This window comes from Hyperolius riggenbachi, chromosome 10 (genome assembly GCF_040937935.1).
Source record: "Hyperolius riggenbachi isolate aHypRig1 chromosome 10, aHypRig1.pri, whole genome shotgun sequence".
Taxonomy (NCBI): Eukaryota; Metazoa; Chordata; class Amphibia; order Anura; family Hyperoliidae; genus Hyperolius; species Hyperolius riggenbachi.
The window spans coordinates 20,531,465-20,546,609 of NC_090655.1; the positions used below are offsets into that span (position 1 = coordinate 20,531,465).

Consider the following 15,145-nt stretch of genomic DNA (forward strand, 5'->3'; position numbering starts at 1 on the left):
AACATACAGAGTACCAAAAATATAGTACTATGAAACAGTAAAGATTGGTAGAAGTTAGTATTGACAAGTATTGATCTCTTGTGAGTGTACTAACAGTGTGCAGATATAAACCCCAACCAGATAATCTCTTTCCTTATAGTCTAATTAAATTCACCATCTAATTGCTGCATTGGAAGCCCTTATTATTGATAAGTGTTCTGTGTTCTCTGGGTAAAAACTGGGATTCTGAAGAACCAATGAAACATACTAATATAGGATATAATATCCATTTCAGCAGCATGCCATTATCACACATACCCCATAACGTAGAGATAAAAGGATACCATTATCTCTCTGTCTAAATGGTTGACACTATTTGCCTTGCTGCTTTACTGTTCTAGCCAGCTCACATTTAAACAAATACACTATCTGCATGGAGTTTGCATGTTCTTTCCCTGTTTGTGTGTGAGGTTTTTTCCTACGTGTCCCAGTAACCTACAGGTAAGGTTGTCACCTTTCTTGAAAAAAAATGTCCCTTGACTGTGGCTAGGGACATTCGATTCTGCCCCTTTAAAGGGAACCTAAAGTGAGAGGGATATGAAGGCTGCCATATTTATTTAATATTAAACAAGAGCAGTTGCCTGGCAGTCCTCTGCCTCTCACACTTTTAGCCATAGACACCAAACAACCATGCAGCAGATCAGAGGTTTCTGACAAAAATCTGACAAGGTTAGCTGCATGCTTGCTTCAGGTGTGTGATTCAGACACTACTGCAGCCAAAATGATCAGCAGAACTGCCAGGCAACTGGTATTGCCTCCATACACCTCTCACTTCAGGTTCCCTTTAAGCGACATTGAGGCAACATTCATTATTTAGTGTGCCCTGTAGACTGTATATTTGTACACATCAGCACTGTATCAATTCTGGAATTCGATTCATATTTCTGTCATCTATAGCCAAACACAGTTTCCTGATCTTGCCTACAATTTTCACCCAGTAGTAACTGACCCCTCAATGATGACATTAGTAACAGATCACCAGTCTGCAAATTCAGTATAAGGGGAAAAAACAACTGCTGCAGTAGTCCTCTCGTCACCTGTACGCTCATCTCTCTTCGCATCCATAGCAAGGCTTACAACCGAAGCCATAGCGTGAATTATCAAGTCACAGGGTTCATTATTATGCACCAGCCCTCGTCGCGCACTGCAAATGGATGGAAAGAGGAGCATGCAGCCCCACACTATATAGCGAGAGAGAGAGAGAGAGTTTGCCTTCTCAAGTCCTACAGGAACAGCGCAAAGCCTGTCCAACGCAAACATCTGATCACCATCTCCCCACCTGTCAGCAGAAAACTTGGATTTTAATTCAAAGATTCCCTGAGACATCCTTTTGCCCAAGGATGTGATGTGAAGACTTTTATTCTGCAGCTCCAGGTCGTGGACAGGTAGGCTGGTATTTTGCTTAGTAATTTTTTTTAGAAAAAAAATATATATGAAAAAATGAGATAGCATGCAAGGTTAAGACTGAAGGTGTTTTTTTTTTTTTTTTACCTGCCCATTAGCCAAGGGAAACTGGTGCACAGCAGGCTCTGGTGCAGTGGGCACTGACATCAAAGGTAGGAAGGGATCACAGGGGACTTGCCAGGCAGGTACTCCCTGCAGCACAGGTAGTGATGGGTGAGGGCAAGACACAACAAACGGCGGGGGCACGGCGCCTATCCGAAAGATGCCAGGTGTTTCTGGGATCATACAAATCCAGGGGGCTGGTTCAGCGTTCACCGGCCACAGGAAAGGCTGCCGCTTGATTCTTGAGATGGGGAGCATCCTACATCTTATACATCCAGCTGCACCGGAATTCTGTCTCCTAAAGAACAGGGCTGGACCAGGGAGGCCAGTGAGGTGGTCCCCTGTACTCTGCAGAAGAATCCTCCTCCAGCAGCAGCAGCAGCTCCGCCTGAGCTCCTATTCACATCCAAAAGCCAGAGAGAGCAGCGAGAGACCTGCATGCCTCTCTGCTGTATAGAGAAAAACAGAGGAATAAGACTTCACTGCTCACCAGCCAGGCAAGCCAGTCTCCTCCCTCCCCATCTCACTTAGCGAAAGCTCTCACCCTCCCTGCTCTACCCTGCCTGCACATCATAGAACCTACTGATGTGCCTCTCATCATCCCGCGCAACCAACTCCTGCTGCTGGTGTGCGCAAAGACCACCATAGCAGGTCTTTGGCTCGAAAAAGAGCAAAGTGAGCTTCAACCACAATATTAAAACCTCCAATGGGTGAAGTACTGGATAAAGGTGACCGTCATGTTAACACGTCAAGTAAACAGTCAGTTCTTGAAGGCGATACGTTGGAGCCAGAAGAGAAAAGAAATGGGCAAGGGTTAGGGTCTGAGCAGCAAGGGTTAAATTGTGGTGAAAACATCTCCAAAACAGCAGGCCTGGTGGTGGGTTGCTCCTGGAATGCCTACCAGGTGTGATCCAAGGACCCCCGGTGAACTGGTGATGGGGTCATAGGCACCCAAAGGCATTGCGGATGCATGTGGGGAGTGAAGGCTAGCCCGTCTGGTCCAATCTCACGGAAGAGTTTCTATAGGACTTAACGCTGAAAAACGTAAAACAGCTGATGAGAGAGAGAGCGATCAGAACACCCAGAGCATCACAGCTTGCTGTATATGGAGGCTGCCTAGCCGGAGTCCCCTGCCAACCCCTGCCTACCGCTTAAAGTGCCTACTGTGGGCACATGGACATCACAACAGAACTGTGGGTCAATGGAGGAAGGTACCCTGGTCTGATGAATTATTTTATTCTTTGGTCTCCAGACTGCTCAGATTTCAATCCAACCAAACGTCGGTGATGTGTGCTGGAAAGTCAAGTTTGATCCATGGAAGCCCCCAATCTGGACTTAAAGGATCTGCTGCCAACATCTTGTTGCCAAATACTGCAGGAGGCCTTCACAGGTCCTGTAGAGTCCAGACCGTGATTGCTTTTTGGGATACAAGAGGACCTCTGTTAGAAAGATGGTGTTAATGTTTTGGCTGATCAGTGTATTTATTAAAGGAAATTTGAAGTTAAAGGAACATGATGGAAGGTCCTATTGTTGACTTCAATTTCAAAATGCTGTTCCTGTGGTTCTGCACCTGTAAAGTGAATATCAAGGCCCAATTAAAAACTTATCATGTGGAGAATGGAGTATACTCACCTCTTGCCCCGAGATTCCTAATTCCTGCAGGTCACTTGATGCCACTGACTGGCGATTTCTTCATTGAGGAGATCATGCCTCAGTCTCTGCTTCCAGACATCACTTTGTTCCATCTAACCCAGCATTGACCAGTGATCGGACCGTGCAGCGCGATCTGTACGCAGGAGATAGACAGATTTTAAAGGGCTAGTAAGCTTTTAGACTATCACAGATGAGATAAGTATAATGAATGGACTAAAATAGGCCAGTGTGACGTTTTCTAAACTGAAACTGAATTGACACTGAAAGGGTGTTAGCTTTCTTCTCATGTGTCTGTAAATTGTTCAGTTTCATCAATCTTTTACATTGTATGCTTGCTGGGTCATCATATGGGGCTTCCTATAATCCTAACATTTGTATAGCACTTTTCTCCCGTTGGACTCAAAGCGCAGAAGAGCTGCAGCCACTGGGAAGGCGCTCAGGAGGCCACCCTGCAGTGTTTGGAAATCTTGCCCAAGGACTTCTTACGGAATAGGTACTGACCCTAGCCAGTATTCAAACCCTGGTCTCCCATGTCAAAGGCAGAGCCCTTAACCAGTACACTAATCCAGCCACTTAATCAGTTGGTACACACTTTTTTTTTCTTCTCCTCCATAGCAGTGCATTATAAAAACATTTCAGTTGAAATGTTAACTTTTTTTTTCTTATTACTAGAAATGTATGAAGTGATCACCTGTGCTAAAGTCACAAGGGGGGTTGGGGTATGAGGCGCCCAGAGGTGTATAAAAGTAAGTTAAAAAAAAACTAAAATGAAAAAAGGAGAGGTGGCTTATCTCAATAATGACATCATATAACAATGAGATTTATTATACAATGACAATGCGTTTCGTGGGTCTAACCCACTTCCTCAGGCCAATTGTAGTGTTAAAACACTCAGTCTAAGCAAGTCAAGAGCGGGTCCCAAAAATCGGCAGGAACGTTTCCGACTTTTTTTTAGGAGACTCTAAATAGGAGTGTCTTCTAGCGTGTTATTCTGTTTCCGTCATTTACTTTAGTGCTTTCCCAAGGCAAAGTCTGGGCAATGCATAGGCATCTTCACCCCTGCCTGTTAGACCCCATTTACAGTTAATCAGTTGCTCTCAGTTATAACTGAAAGGACAACTGATTTTCAAAGTAATGCCCATGTTTCCCAATGGCTCAGGTCACACTATACGCGTTTCAACTGAAATGTTGAGTCTAGCCATCCTACCCTTAAAGAGACACTGAAGCGAAAAAAAAAATGATGATATTATGATTTGTATGTGTAGCACAGCTAAGAAATAAAACATTAAGATCAGATACATCAGTGTAATTGTTTCCAGTACAGGAAGAGTTGAGAAACTCCAGTTGTTATCTCTATGCAAACAAGCCTTTAAGCTCTCCGACTAAGTTGGTCGTGGAGAGGGCTGTTATCTGACTTTTATTATCTCAACTGTTCCTGGACTATTTACTTTTCCTCTGCTAGAGGAGAGGTCATTACTTCACAGACTGCTCTGAAAGACTCATTTTGAATGCGGAGTGTTGTGTAATCTGCACATATTATAGAATGATGCAATGTTAGAAAAAACACTATATACCTGAAAATAAAAGTATGAGAATATTTTCTTTGCTGATAATCTTCTAGTAATTATTCATAGTACACAACCAATTCACTATATCATATATTTTTTTTTCGCTTCAGTGTCTCTTTAAATGTAACACCGAAGTGGAACCATTTTGCCATATTCAATGCCTTTATAAGAATAAAGGGTGGGCCTTGAGAAGTAAACAACTCTCTGATTGGCTCCCTTGATGACAATCAACTGATTGGCAGCAGCATGTGCTCCACCCCTTGCTGACTAATCCTTTTAGCAAACAATGTTGCATTAGGAAGTGGAGGCTGGAGATATGACAGACCACGCCACCTCCCCAACAAGCTATAAATGGCCTAATTTTAGAGGCCAATGTGCCTATTGGTACCAGAGGAGTAACTATAAATCATGAGTTCACCCCCATCAAATGTTACCCCAACATTTACAGCTTGTTTTCCTCTCTCACCATGCTGACCCCCATGACCTTGGAGCCAATCTGCCAGGCGTTATATAGCAAGTGTGACATGTGGGGGCTGTATTGGTGGTGGTGGGGGGAAGTGGTGGGGAAGCTTTTGTAATAACTACTATTCATTACTATGGTCATCTCTGGACACATAAGGGGGTGTGGTGCATGTCCAAGGAAGGTGTTTGAGCTATGACGATGGCAGGTAAGCAATGATGAACAGAGGGATCTTTAAGGCATGCTTGAGTCGAACGAGGGGGTAGGCCTGTTGGGAAGAAGGAGGGAGTTCCATAGAGTAAGGGTTGCTCTGGAGAAGTCCTGAAACTTGCAAATGAGTAAGTGATGCGAGGGGTGGACTTCTGTAGAGTGTTGGAGGAGTGGAGAGAGCTGGTTAAGGAGAATTTCTGATTGAGATCGGAGATGTATGAATGGTGGTGTGGTGGATGGATTTATATGCTAGGCAGAGCAATTTAAATGTAATTCTAAAGTGGGACAAGGAGCCAGTGAAGGGACTGACAAAGAGGGGCAGCTGAAGAGGAGCAGTGGGAGGATTGGCAGCTGCATTGGTAACAGACTGTAGGGGCAGAGTCTGTTCCTGGGAAGTCCACAGTGGATGGCCTTGCAGTAGTTCAGACGGAAGATGACCACAGCATGGACCAGGAGTTTGGCGACGTCAGGGGAATAGGTAGGGACGAATTTGGAAATTTTGCTGGGATGGAAGTGGCGGCACCTGGAAACGTTCTGGATGTGTGTGTGTGTGTGGGTGGGGGGGGGGGGGGGGAGTGGGGGAGCAAAGGAGAATGCTGAGTCGAGGAAAGTGTTTCTGATGCTGAAATCAGGATGGTTAAGATACAATTGGGTATTCTAAATAATTGAGCACATTCCACTAAACATTGTTGATTCAACTGATAATCTTGTGTCAAATTGTTCTTTCTAAATCGATCACAGCACTGGTCAAAGATCTCGTTTCCTGAAACTAAAACAGAGGAAGCATTTGGTAAGTTCTGTAACCCATAGATAATGTCACTACAATCCTCAGTGCAATATTCAGGAATTCACTGTCCAGCTGGTTATAGCTGCAGTCACTCCGTGCTCAAATACCATCAGTGACCACAACAAGTGACCACCACCGGAACAAAGCAGACAGATAATCAGTTGCCTTTAAAACACATAGGGTTTGATTCACTTTGACAAACTGCATGCCTTATCAGAGTTAACACACCTTATTAGAGTTAACACACATTGGGCCTGATGCTATTCCAGGTGATAAGTAGCTTGCAGATGCGAGCTACTTATCACCTTGCCATCGCACGAGGATTACCGGCAAATCCTATTGCCAGTTTCACTCGTGCGATGGCCGATCGTTAGGGAGCATTACTCAGGCGAAAGCCTGAGCGATGCTCCCAGGGCCGGCCTTAGGTTTCACAGTGCCCTGAGCGAAACCTGATTTTGTGCCCCCCCTTCATCCTCTTCCCACGTGCATATACACACACGCACGCACGTATACACACAGGTCCATATGCAATTCCCCTTTTCTCCTGAGATATCTCCTAGAACAGTGGTTCCCAAACGTTTTGATGTTGTGACACATCACGCCAAATGCTCAGATCTCTGTGACATGTCACGTATGTATAATAGAAAAAATACTATTAATAACCACGAATGGACTGAAACAGTGCATTATCCTGAATACACTTAAAAATGAAGGCTAGAACCTTTCAGGAATATTAATAAAAACTTAATAAAAACAATCAGTGGGACAGTTAGCCGCCTTCCCCCCATTTAGAATGATAGCACAGCACTGACAATTTCCACCACGTGTTATAGCCACAGTGCGCCCCCACCCCCAAAACGCCCTCAGACTCAGTATAGGTTGGTAGCCAGGTATAGGTGCCCCCAGTATAGGATCTCATGTGTAGGTGCCCTCAATATAGGTTGCCAAGCATAGGTGCCCCAGTATAGGAAGTCAGTTGAAGGTCTCCATTCCCCCATAGGTAGTCAGGCGTAGGTGCCTCCAGTATAGGTAGACAGGTGTTGGAGCCCTCAGTAAAGGTAGCCAGGTGTTGGAGCTCTCAGTAAAGCTATAGGTGCCCTCAGTATAGGAAATCAGGTGTAGGTGCCCTCAGTATAGGTAACCAGCTATAGGCGCCCCCTTGGAAGCTGGCGCCCTGAGCGACCGCTCCGGTCGCTCATATCAAAGGCCGGCTATGGATGCTCCCTATTACCGGGCGATGGGGAGCGAGGCTTACCCTGTGGTGCTGTCCATCAGCACCACGGCCTCGCTCCCCACACATGCGCACAACCCGCCGCACATCCGCCGCCATCTTCCGCCGCTGCATCTGGGGGTCTCCTTTAATAAGGAGACTACCAGAGCTCCCTGCCGGCCACCGCTCGTCTCCGCAACCCCCCACAAAGTTGCAAAGTTACAAATTGCTTAAATACCTTACCGCCGCTTTACACCTGTCGGCCGCCGCATCTCGCCGCAAGTCCCCGCTGTGTAATTACAGTGTACGAGTTACTGTAATTACACTCACTGAGAACAGAGTCCCGGCAAAGCATCTTTGAATCAGCCGCCGGGGCTCCCCATTGGTTCACAGGCTGAGCCAATGAAAATGGCTCAGCCTGTGAACCAATGGGGAGCCCCGGCCTCCGGCGATAGGCGATCAGGAAATCCCGTTCGAAGAACGGGATTTCCTGGAGGGCTTCCCCCGTCGCCATGGCGACGGGGCGGGATGACGTCACCGACGTCTAAGGGAGACCCGATCCACCTCTTAGCGCTGCCTGGCGCTGATAGGCCAGGCAGAGCAGGGGTCTAGAGGGGGGGGGCTCTGCGGCGGCGCGGATAGTGGCGAATCGCCGCGGGGCGGCGGCGATCGGTGTGCTGACGCAGCTAGCAAAGTGCTAGCTGCGTTCAGCAAAAAAAAAATTACGCAGATCGGCCCAGCAGGGCCTGAGAAAACCTCCTGCGCGGCTTACCCCGAACTACGTTCGGGGTTACCGCCAGGAGGGTTAAAGTGATTGGACCCGCAGGGGCTCAGGGCAGGACGAGTGGAGCTCTCATCATTGCCAATTAGCAGGCATACGCTTGTGTCGCTCACTATCCTACTCTGATCAAGCATGTTAACTCTTATAAGGCATGCTATTTGCCTTAGTGAATCAAGCGCATACTGTTTATTCCCAAAGTCATTAAAAACATAGATACAGTACTCACATTGAGGGCCCTTATGACAGGGACCCTTTAGTTTTAATAAGCATGTCATGCATTCAGAGTGCACATTGACATCACATCTGATCACAGAGATAAGTGCCCAGTCTCCAATTCCCAACCGTTTCAGCGTTCTGCCGTTGTCAGGGGTGATTCAGGGATAAATAGACTTCTGCTGTAACTCATAGTAACCACTGCAATTTCACCTGTTATCACTAAGACTCCCAACATACAGTTGCAGATTTGAGGCTGTGAATTTCTGAACTGTGCTTATAGCTATTTACCTTAGCAGAGCTTGGGTTGCAGTTCTAGACTATTGATCATTTATCAGAATTACTGCCATGCACCGCTAGATATCATTAAACACTTCAGCCTTCAGTTGTTTTCACTTTATGCATCTGAGCAATGTTCACCTCCTATTCATTAGCCTATAACTTTATCACTACTTACCACAATGTACTGATCTATATCTTGTTTTTTCCACCACCAATTAGGCTTTCTTTGGGTGGTACATTTTGCTAAGAGCCACTTTACTGTAAATGCATTTTATCAGGAAGAATAAGGAAGAAACGGGAAAAAAATCATTATTTCTCAGTTTTCTGCCATTATAGTTTTAAAATAATACATGCCTCCATAATTAAAACCCACGTATTGTATTTGCCTAATAGTCCCGGGTATTACACCATTTAAATTATGTCCCTATCACAATGTATGGCGACAATATTTTATTTGGAAATAAAAGTGCATTTTTTCAGTTTTGCATCTATCAGTATTTACAAGCTTATAATAATAAAAAAAAAAAATAGAAATATTTCATCTTTACATGTATATTTAAAAAGTTTAGACCCTTAGGTAAATATTTATGTTTTTTTTATTAAACATTTTATTTGGGTATTTTTGGGAGGGTGGGATGTAAATAGTAATGTTTTTATGTAAATATGTGTTTATTTTTTTGTTTTAACATGCAAATATAGTTTTACTTTTTGGCCACAAGATGGCAACCTTGAGTTTGTTTACATGACATCACTCTAAGCGTAACACGTACGCTTAGAGGGACGGAGGGGGGACGTAAGAGGCAGAAAAAGCAAGGCTTCTGAGAGAAGCAGTCTCTTTTTCTGCCGGGGGAAGGAATCCATGATCGGGCACCATGTCCCGATTTAATGATTCCTGGGCTAACGATCCGTGGCCGGGAGCACACATGCACGCGCGCGATTGGCTGCGGGAGCACACATGGCCTTCTGGACGTAGCCTCTACGTCCAGAAGGCTTAAATGGTTAAGATTACAGCAGGCACCTGAAAAAATACTAGTTGCACACATTGAGCCATATTGCTAGCTCTCAACTGCTCTATGCTTTTCCGCAAATGACTGAGAAAAGAACAGACATTCCCAATCAATGCCAGATCGATATATTGATCAAGAGGGCCTTCGTTTTTCACCAATTTTTATGTGTTTTAATTTATTTGTCTGCGTCCGTGTTGGCTTTTTCCTCTATAGGTCCGACTAAGTAAAGTGGTTGCCACTAGATGGCGCTGTTGCTGATAAAATCAGCATCATCTTATTCAGACAAAAGTGTTGGTTAAGGTCCAACATGTTGATTGCCACCTTCCATGTCCTTCGTTGCTAAGCCACGTAATATAAATTCTATGTGGGCACGTTCATATGGATCAAAGGAGCAACAGTGCCAGATCTGGTCCAGCACAGCCTTCCCGTATGTGGTTAAAAGTGTCAGACAAAGCCATTGAAGCCAGGTTGCCATCTCGCTCTAGAACGAGGCGGTAGATACCTGCCGCCAATTCTTTTCCACGATCACTCTCATCCACCGACAGCACAATGGAAAAAAATAAGTGCTGGTGGGAGGGGTAATGGGAAAAAGGATTGGCAAGGCCACTTCCTACTAGGAAGTTAAAGAGAAACTCCGACCAAGAATTTAACTTTATCCCAATCAGTAGCTGATACCTCCTTTTACATGACAAATCTATTGCATTTCACAAACAGACCATCAGGGGGCGCTGTATGACTGATATTGTGGTGAAACCCCTCCCACAAGAAGCTCTGAATACCGCGGTATTCTGGGCAAACTGCCACAATGTAACAATGTTCACAGACAGGAAATGGCTGTTTACAGCTGTCTGTAACAGCCAGAACAGCTAGAAACAGCTACATAACCTACCCACAGTAACAATGTCACCATGTAATACATGTCAGAATGTGAGGAGAGGAAAGATTTTACAATGAGCAAACACTGACTAAATCATTTATACATAATTATTGTAAAAATGAAGCACTTTTTTTATTACATTATTTTCACTGGAGTTCCTCTTTAAAGGGAACCTAAACTGAGAGGGATATGGAAGTTTTCTTTTAAACAATACCAGTTGCCTGGCAGTCCTGCTGATCTGTGGCCTCAGTAGTGTTTGTATCACACACCTGAAACAAGCATGCAGCAATCCAGTCTGACGTCAGTCAGAGCACGTGCTCTGCATGCTTGTTCAGGGGCTGTGGCTAAAAGTATAGAGACACAGGATCAGCAGGAGAGTCAGGCAACTGGTATTATTTTAAATGGTAAAATCCATATTCTTCTCAGTTTAGGTTCCCTTTAAAGTAAGTCACTACACTCTCTTCTCTACAAAATCCTAGATAACACTGTTTATTCATCTCTTAGCTGATAAAAGGGCTACAGAGTTGAAAAAGAAACGACAGGAACACCCCTCCTTCCCCTAGATAATTTAATGGCAGGACTATAGAGCGAACATGTATAAAATAAACATTGCAGGAGAAGAGAAAGGCAGCACTGAGTATGGTAATGAGTCAGGTCATTAAGTTCATCAAGTATCAGGCACAGTTTTAATAAACAGGAGAGATAGACAAAGGAAATGTGTGGGTGTATTGTACAATACAACTGTTTACCTTAAAGCTATGATAGATGAAAATGGATACATGGTATTCTTTCATTTTTTTTCTTATTTTTGTAAGGCTTGGTGGTGTATTCTCCACAGTCAGCATGCAACGCATGAGCTGGCGTGGAGGAGGTACACACACTAGCACAAGGAACCGGGCTATCCCTAGTATAGTGGAGGGGAGGACTGACTCCAATAGGAGATTGTGGCGCACAGAGCCGGTGCAGATCTGGCAGCCACAAACAATGCTTTCGTTATAACGTCTCAGCGCAAAGTAGCGCTGAGCGCATACCAGAACTGAGGAGATCAGGACAGGTAGACAGAATGAACGCTTGCTAGCTAGCGGCTACTTAGCGACAGCAAGCGTCCAAAACCAGACAGACTGGAATGAGGCAGCCAATGCGATGCGGCGATGGCGTGCCTCACAAAGACAGGACAGGATAGTCAGAAAATAGCAGGATTAAGATAGATGAACGTAACACAGATAAATATACAATAAGTATGTTTTCCTAGCGTATTACAATTACAGCTATCAATGAAAACTATTTGTAACGTCTGACTAACATATGTATATATCGGCAATGAACCGATATATGACATAAGCAGGAACGCTGACTAGGAATGGAGTAACACAGGGAACAGGACTCAGAAGGATTCGCTATCTCTTCGCAGAGATAAATGCAATCCACAAACGGTAACAGAACAGGATTCAGAAGGATTCGTTATCTCTTCGCAGAGATGAACGCAATCCACAAACAGTAACAGAACAGGATTCAGAAGGATTCGTTATCTCTTCGCAGAGATGAACGCAATCCACAAACAGGACCAGGAACAGGATAACTAGCTCAGCACGGGTGTTCACGGTACGCGCAAACTACCAAAACGTGCTGGAAAACTGACTAACTGAACACAGGAAATAAACAGTTTGTGTACGTATATATCAGCAACACTGATATATCAACGTAACACAAATACAAGGAAAATAATAAACGTGCTGGTATGCATATATATTGGCAATGAACCAATATATGATGCAAAGACCAGCAAAGTATCTTTAACAAGAAACACGATCGGGGGCTAAAGCGACAGCAAGACAGGCTTAAGCTGAAGCTATGAAAACCCAAGGAAACCCTGCAGGAAGCAGATCTTTATACTGAGGTCATCCAATGGGAGCAGACATGCAGATTCCCACACAGGTGAATGATAATCAGTCACAAGCTGACAGCAGGGAAAGACAGACAAAGCTATGCAACTTGCATGGAAATAGATCAGAACTGCCTGAGCTGCAGCACTACTTCCAGCAATAGCTGCTGCAGCAGCGATCATTACAGTACCCCCGCCTTTAAAAGCGGATTCCAGACGCTTTTCAAAACTGAAATTTCCAACAAAACAGTCTGACTGATAATTCATGATGACCGGGACAGCCCGGCAAGACCGAATTCCAGAATCAGTCCCCACAAGACTGGACCCATCAGAACCAGAACCTACAGAACCATGCCCATCAGTACTACAAGCCCCAGTGTGACACCCATCAGAACCATGATTTCCAGAAGAAAGCCCTCCGAAACTCCCTGAGCGATACCCACCGCCTTCCAGGAACCGTTCAGAAACGCCAAAGCCTTTGCAATGCCCACCGGTACTGTCTTTACCAACACAAAACCCACTGTTGAACCAGTCCAAGGCACCAGGACAAGTTTTCTCAGAGACCTCCCAGAACACCTTGAAGCTCCAAAGAGATCCCCATAGGTCAGAATGCCCCTTAGGCTCACATGGAGAACCATCAAGAACCCCTATGGAACCTAGGGCAATTCCCGAGTCAGGGCCACAAGGACAAACATCAATATCAGGGCTTTCAGGGACCAGAACCATCTCTGGGCATGCAGGCAGACTGGCAATATCAGAACGTGTTCCCACTAAGGAAGCATCAGAGCACGCTAACACCTTAGACACACTTGGGCATTCTGGCACACTAAGAACATCTGGGCACACTGGCACAAGAGAAACCTCTGGGCATGTCAAGGAACTGTGAGCCTCAGGGTCAGCCAAGACGGGACCAAAACCAGGACTGGCCAAAAAAAAATCATCATGACTAAACTTCGCAACTACTGGACTTTTACACGAGAATGCTGGATCAGACTTAGATGTCGCTGATTCCAGCAAAGTCAGTAACAAATCAGATTCAGGGGCACTAACAAGACAGGACAAATCTTCTGATGTATGCACTGAACCAGACAGGGACTCCACAACTACCTCTGGACTGGACAGAGACTCATTTAATACACTGGATTGGAGCTCATGAGGCGCTGCAGAACAAGTCAGTATTGCAGCAGCCCCCACTGGACTAGGCAAAACTGAGGAATTCCCTGGACAGGAAGGGAACTCTGGAACCTCTGCCACAGCGGCCAGAGAACCAGAATCTTTCAGGATACAGGGCTGGGTTTCAGGAACACTCATCAGACCGGACTGAAATTCTGAGATTTCTATTATTTTGACCAGAGAATCAGAATTATCCATGTTACAGGGCAAGACTTCTGAAACATTCAGAGGACAGGGCTGGAGTTCCTCGGCTGTTACAACACTGGAGAGGGACTCAACAACATTGGTTAAATCAGACTGTGTACAGGACAAGGTATCTGACACACTTGCTGACGAGGACAATATTTCAATGGCTTCTGCTTTGCTGGGCAGAAATTCATCAAGTTTTATTAGAGCAGACTGTAATTCCAAAACAGCTGCTAGACAAGTGAATATTACTGCAACACCAACTGAGGTAAGCAGTGCTTCAGCCTCCTCTGCTAGAGGGTTTAAAGTATCCAAAGTACTGGGTGAAGCATAAGACTCTGCGACCACAGCTTCACTGGACAGGATCACTGAACAGTCCATATTGCAGGGCAAAACCATGGAAGCACCTGCTGGACAGCATAATGATTCTGTGACCTGAGTTTCATTGGAGAGATCTACTGCACAATTCATGGTACAGGGCAAATTTATTGGAAAATTTTCTGAACAAGGTAATAATTCTGCGATTTCAGGTTCACATAGCAGATGCTCTGAGCTATTCACGAAACTAGAGCGAGGTGTAGAAACAGGAAGATCAAGACACAATGTTTGCGCATCTGAATCACCATTCATTTGTAAAATTGGAAAATTCAGATGCTGGGGTTCTGAGTTTACTAGACAGGATTGCTGGGACTCGGAAACTGATGTAGTGCATCTATTGGCATCTGCTGGATCAGACAGGAGTTGAACTTTATTAACACAGGTAATTTCTGCAGAAGTGTTTGCAGAGACAGGCAAGATTTTTCTGGTGTCTGTTTCACTAAACAAAGAGTCATGAGTACTGGCTAGGCTGGACTCGGAAGTCAGCAGGACCTCTGGCTTCTCTGCTGAGAAATTTGCGCAGGGCAAGGTTAAGAATGTATCAGTGGCTTCTGTTTTACTGGGAAGTAACACTGAGTTATCCATGGTACAGGGTGGAATTGCAGGAACTTCAATTTCACACAAAAAGAGCTCCGAATCACCTGCTGAATCAGCCAAAGGTGCTGAAGCAGGCGGGTCAGAACGCCAAATTTGCGAATTCGGAGTCACATAAAAATCATCCAAAATCAGTTCCCACACATCAATCAAGGGAGCCACACAGTCATACCTACACACACCAGCCTCTATTAGGTTATAGGCTGACTTAATGCATGCGTTCAATACCATTTCACTTTTTGCACTGTAAAATTGACAAAATGAACTTGAATCATTCTTCCATTCACAGACCAGGGCTTCCATCTCTCCCCTCTCGAATGGAGGATCCCATGCATACTT

At 45.0% G+C, this 15,145-nt stretch overlaps 1 protein-coding gene and 1 long non-coding RNA gene across 2 annotated transcripts in view; one reads left to right on the forward strand and one right to left on the reverse strand.

The window, feature by feature from the left end:
* The window catches only part of TCERG1L (transcription elongation regulator 1 like), a 301,739-nt gene extending 299,747 nt beyond the window's left edge, over positions 1-1,992 (reverse strand). Inside the window, exon 1 of the mRNA XM_068255411.1 lies at positions 1,531-1,992. Within this exon, the coding sequence (XP_068111512.1) occupies positions 1,531-1,803 (273 nt within the window). The 5' untranslated portion in view covers positions 1,804-1,992. The remainder of the gene's footprint in view (positions 1-1,530) is intronic.
* LOC137534075 (uncharacterized) overlaps positions 1-15,145 on the forward strand; it is a 97,847-nt gene that overhangs the window by 19,002 nt on the left and 63,700 nt on the right. The window lies entirely within an intron of this gene.